This window comes from Aspergillus japonicus (genome assembly GCF_003184785.1).
Source record: "Aspergillus japonicus CBS 114.51 unplaced genomic scaffold BO86scaffold_59, whole genome shotgun sequence".
Taxonomy (NCBI): Eukaryota; Fungi; Ascomycota; class Eurotiomycetes; order Eurotiales; family Aspergillaceae; genus Aspergillus; species Aspergillus japonicus.
This window is the reverse complement of record NW_020291696.1, coordinates 88,688-94,687: the sequence shown is the minus strand read 5'-3', so window position 1 is coordinate 94,687 and position 6,000 is coordinate 88,688. Positions and strand designations below refer to the sequence as shown.

The 6,000-nt window shown below is 49.7% G+C and overlaps 1 protein-coding gene across 1 annotated transcript; it reads right to left on the bottom strand.

Annotated features, from left to right (window-relative positions):
- Positions 1-956: 956 nt before the first annotated feature.
- On the bottom strand, positions 957-1,512 carry BO86DRAFT_183791 (uncharacterized protein). Its single transcript, XM_025666611.1, has one exon. It carries the CDS (start codon positions 1,370-1,372, stop codon positions 1,040-1,042), a length of 333 nt encoding a protein of 110 aa, XP_025524219.1. The 5' UTR covers positions 1,373-1,512; the 3' UTR covers positions 957-1,039.
- Positions 1,513-6,000: the final 4,488 nt, after the last annotated feature.

Below are 6,000 nucleotides of genomic sequence, written 5' to 3'. Positions count from 1 at the left end.
GAATCGACCGACCAAGTGCTTCCTCGGATTCCGGCGTAAGGGGGGGGGGGGGGGGGGGGGAAAGAAAGAGGAGGAGTAACTAAACGAAGGAATAGAGGAGTCTAACACTTTCTGCTTTCTAGTAAAGAAAGGTAAGAAATGGCAGAAAATGGCAGAAATGGCAGAAAGAGGTAAAAAGAGGAACCCCCCCTGACGCGGTGACAGCTCTAGCAAAGACCAAGCAGGACGAGCGAGGCCTTGGGTCCGGCCCGTGGAGACCTTCAAGGTAAGGTAAGGTGAAGAAGCGGTCGACGACGGGGCGAATTTTGGGACAAGATGAGATGGTGCAGATCCCAGACCGATAATAGTGCGAATTATTATATTTCAATTGCAATTTAGGTGCCGATTTTTCTTATTTTTATTTTTCCTCATTGAGGGGTTGACAGTGCTGACAGGGACATTGTCGTTTTTAATTCTTGAATGTAATTTGCTTTCTTTCTTGCTTTGTAGATATAGTGTGGTGTTGTGAATATGATCATGGATAAAATACGTAGGGATCTATTCCCCTCGGGGATTGATCACCACACCTGGAAAATGGAGCGATGGTGATGCTGAGGGTTAATGCGGGAAGACTCAACAAGAGGTTGGGGGGTTGGGCGGTGATGGACTGATGGCGCTCTAAGAGTGGATGAAGAGAGGGGGGGAAGTGGAAAAGGAAGAGGGAAAAGAGGGAAAAGAGGAGCAGTGAGGGACAAAAGGCAGACAGAAAAGAAGGCGACAATTGATGTGTTGACTTGACCGGACGCGACTGGTCAAGTGCAGGCAGGCAGATACACTGTGTACAGTGTACACATACACATACACATACACAGTACTGCGGTCGTAGTAGATACATACACCAACTGGATTGACTGAGAGTCTGAGACTGACGCTTGAGTAATTCATCAAACTCGCCATCGTCATTCGCTCCATTAACGTGCTAGACTGCTAGTATGGCCGCTAAGCTGTCTGCGTCAAACTCGTCGTACGTATGCTGAGGGTTTAGAATAATTACTAGCTACTAATAATAAGATGGAGCGCGCTCGCAAGAGACAAAAATACCCTCCCAGGTCCTCGTAAAACCTCCCGACACAACAATCCACATACAAAAAAAAAGAAAAACAAATAAATAAATAAAGCCCAATGCAGTGGAAAGGAATAAAGTAACGAACGGCTGTGTTCCTCTTCTTTCACATCCTCTCCACCTTACCCTAACCATTTCCGAAGACTGGTGAGGAATGGTCGAGCGACGGAAGAGGTCCACCACTCCAACCAGGGAAATTGAAAAGGAGTTCATAGGTTCTCCTCTGGGTTCCTCATCGTCAGGGCCCTGAACCGGCGGCAATCTCAGCATGTGGGAAAGTACCGAAAATGTCAAGATCACAACATTGTTGATGATATAAGACTTTTCCTGCCCGTGACTATGCAGCAGCACATTGATCAGAATAGGATTTTCGATATGACGACACCCCCATTTGATCAGTAGCGACTCGATTCATATCAGAAACGAGAGGTGGATTCATGCTGCAATTCATTACATCATGGTCGAGCAGAGGGGAAACCTTACTGTGTGATTTATTTTTTTTCTCGCTTTTTTTTTCCCTCCTTTTTTTTTCATTCCGTGTCACTGGGTAAATGTTTTGTTTTTCCTCTCGGTGGCCGCAGCGCAGCTTGCAGCATCTGGAGAATACGGTAATTTCGGTACACATCTGCTGCACCCGGAAAAAAGGGTCAGCAATTGTTTCTGCTCTTCTAGCGCTGGGAATGAGGAGGAACCAAACTCACTTAGGGAGGTCATTAATCCAGGACCAAACTGTCCACCCTGGGGCTAAGCTCTCTTTGGTATGCATCTCTTGCTCCAGCCAATAATCGCCACTTATTTGTGCACTACAACAGACACTATAAAGCCATAGTGCGCCCATTTATAGGGGAGTTTGACGGTATGGTACTGTCACAACAAGTCACAACGGAGGACATACCCGATTGTTGATTAGCCATTCATCCTCGGTTTATCACTGCTCGGGTTCTCATTCGCGAGCACTGACTGCATCACCTGTGCCTTCCTTTCCTTTCCTTAAATCCTGCGGCGCAACGCTCCGTTCAATCGGCGAGTCAGATCACATCAGTGATTGAGCAATGGAAGAAAAGGAAAATGTATCGCCAACCCGATCCCATCACATCCGACGCTGACGAGTGCGCACAATGACAGAGTTCACCCTAGGATAAGGACTGTCTAGGGCTAAACCTTCCGCATCCAGCCGAATCAAAAGGGGGCAGCGACGAGAAAAGAGGCACCCAGTCAAAGAGTCGCAAGAGGTACTAAGGACGAATCAGTCCTAGGGAAAGCTCCGGAGACCGTAACATACCAGTCGCCTTCAAGGACCTCAGACGGTCCAGCCTTAATGAGCTCCACTTGGACTCCGCCTCTAGTGATCGTTAGACGGGCGCTAGCAGGGATGACCAGGGGTTGGGCCGCGTTTTTCTCTTTCCCTCTGGGCTGCAAACTTCCCCATCGTGGATGCGAATGGGTGACGCTGGTGCTGCTGCCAGTGCTGCTAGATAGAGTCTAGAGATGGCACTGGCAGTTGTCCCTCACAAGGCTCCATGATCCATGATCCATGATCCATGGTCCATCCCACTCCCACCAACCCGTCCCACGCAGGGTCCCGGATGGTCGAGCTTCCAGGAGGGGACTCAAGGATCGAACGATCTCACGAGTTTGACAGGTTGATTATGAGTGAGGGGAGCGGCATTTCATTTCTCGCGTGGCAGCTCGGGTCCATCAACGACTATACGTACTGTACCCATTCCCATACTGACCGATGAGTGTGTGGGACGTGCATTACCTCATCGCCTTATCAAATCCCATGGAGACGAGGGGAATAAACACTGATGGGCCACACTAAACATAACATCTCAACATGTGTTTCCTTGCTGATCTATAAGTATGAACTGGCCGGTGGACAAGTCAGAATTCTGCCCACCAGTTTTCTGTGGCATCCAACTCAGAGGCCACCTTCAAAGTTGGCAGACAACAAGTAGCCTATGAGTCAGGCCCACAGACTAAGCGGGAATGGATGGGAATAGCATTGTGCGCGGTTGCAGTTCATGCAGGTGGTGGTTTCTATCTGGACCCGTGGGTAGTCTTCTCATTCTCCATCTTCAAAGCAACAAATAGTTAGTGGCTGGACATGTATTGTGTAACTATGGCTATGGAGCACCCATGGTGGCTGACCGCCACCATGGCACCGCTGCCCGTAACATCTGATCTTCCATCCCACCCGGACGACTAGGTCTCTGTTATTCGGGGAATAACTCATGGAAGTGGCTTGCATCTGTGCCCCATCGGGACTTCTAGAGTAAGGCAAGGCGGCGGGTTTCCCCTCTTGAGCATTGCGTGTCTCTCGACTTGCTTTAGACTCAATTGAAGGCACAAAAAAGAGACGCAACAGCCTGTCGCTTCATGGCGGATGACCGTTGTACAGTACAGACGCCATCAGTCTTACGATACTTCATCTCCGGTCACTCGGGGAAGCATCAGACGCAATTTCCCCGGGAAGGCTATTTTCTTTGTGATGGAACACTAAAGTGAACATCGAAGATGAATCCACCTAGACGGAGGCGCAGTGCCCTGAGAGGCTGAGTACTTTAGTCTGTTAGATCTCCAGGCTTTGGAACAGCGACTCAGGGTTGTATCGAACGTGTGATCGGTTTGACGCCGTAACCGACTCCTAGCATACTCCGCAGTACTCGTAGTCGTAGTATGATACAATAAATATCGCCTTCAAAGCAATAATCATGTATGGAACAAATGTTTGGATGTATGCCTGGAGGGGTGGCGTCTGATCCATGGCTACAGTAGGCAAAACACATATTACCGCATTGGGAGATTGAGCATCGAGAGGTCCACCCCCCCAATGCACCCATCACAGTTGATACTTCAGAGAGCCCCAGCGCAGCTGCACGCCGATCAGCTGGATGGATTCTAATCTGCGATCCAAGGCTGACTCCAATGAAGTATGCAGCTGAAAAGAGTGATGCTTTGATGCATAATAGCACTTAGGCTTCACATATTGAATTTATCGTACATGAGGCGATGTTGATCAGCTGTAGCTAAAAGCTGCGAGATCAGATCCGGTCGTCCGGTTCAAAGTACGATGAGCTATCCTCAGCTGTCCAGGGTCTGGATCGTTTGCGATGAGTTACTACAGTTACGGGCTGATCCTGACCTTCTCCTGCCTCGCTGTGTTTTTCGCCACCCAGGTCACGGAACTCATTCTTGAGAATGATAGTCTAGTTGACGGAATGGGTAGGAGTAGAGCACCGTTCAAGGTTTCAGTTCGAAGCTTTCGTCTAATCCTGAGCGTGGGGTGACCCATCTCGTTAGTTTCGTAGTCGTGATGTTGCCAACCTCATGACCGACCAAGCAATTGTTGCCGCTAGTCGCGTTTGCTCGGCTAACCGCTAACCTTGAACAACCTGCTTCTCTGGCCCATCAACTTAGTAGTAGTATGTATCCGGATGCGACCACACCGTGCAAACAGAGTCAGTCACAGACCGAGGCATAACATGCCACAGTAAGGGCATCGGCTACGACGCTTCCCTTGGCAACATCAGGGATCAGTGAGCCAGCAGCTGTCATAATGGCTGATGGGACGGGTGGTGGGAACATTTCCGATTCAAGCGAACATCCACCATGTCCTCAATCCAGATTGAAGCTTGCGGAAATCCGATGTGCTCCGTAGACCGTACGGTGAGTGATTCTAATTCCAGTATGGATTCGCTAACTACCTACTAGTTAATCTAGAGTCGGTTGACTAACCGTTCAACGTTTGGCGGATGGCGCCAGAGGAAGGAAGGAAGAAAGAGAGGAACGGAGTCGACGGCCCGTCACGGTAGTCACCGCCTCTACCTCACCTTGCCCATCTTCTCTGCCCCGAAGCTATGCCAGTCACCGTCTTTTTGCTTCTCCCCTCTCTCCATTCTTTTCTTTTCTTTACCGTTCTTTTGACCCTCTTTTTCACACCAGTCTTTTTCCTATTAAAGAATAAAGTGGCGGGGGAGGGGCAAGACGCGTGGAGGGGCTGCCTGCGAACAATCCGGAGTGCATACTACTGGATCCTGTCAAGTTGATGTTTGATACTCCGCCTCTCCTAAGTACTAACTCCTCAACTACTAGACTGCAATTCTCTCTCTGTTTTCCTTTGGCGGTGTTTGTCTTGTTTGGGGAGCAATGTCCGCTACTCCGAAACAATCTGAACGGCACTACGTCCAGTACTATAGTTTAGTTACTCCGAGCTTTGTTGTTTTCCCCTTACTAATATCCGTGGTGCCCTTGGCTTCCAGCTTTCCGGAGGGTTGCGTTATTGGCAATCAATAAAAGCACCATGCAACTAAACAAGCAGCCAAACACCCGGCGAGATTACTCAGTCGAAAAAAGGGTTGGAAGTCAACCATGAACAAACTTGAATAAGATTTCTGGGAAAGCTTCGGGCACCAGCGCAGAAAGGGAAGAGTGGATTGACTGGTCCGGAGCACTAGACGACGGGACGCAGGCATGACTCCTCTTCCTCGATTATTCATGGAACATGGACGGACCATGGACCATGACTCCATGCGGCCATTCCTATTCCAAACACCACCTTACCTGGACTTAATAGAGGGGTGGAGTCTCAATGCGAGAATGATTCGTGTGAGGGAGGAGACAAGTGGATGCTAGTGGAGTCAATATGGCGGCCTCTGTTTGCACCGGGGCGTTCGGGGAATGCGGATCCCCACTCGGTGTAGTTTCCGTCTCCGCTTCCCGACCTGCCCGGCTGACCAGTGGTGGTGGTCGGAGTGGAACTCTCCTGTCTCGTCGCAACATCTCCCCATCTCCACGCTGGCTACTCTGCCTTCTCGTTCACCGTCTTCTCCATCCTTAGCATCCTTAGCATCCAACACTGCTGCAGCCCCGCCTATCCTAAGCTGCTATCGCTTCTC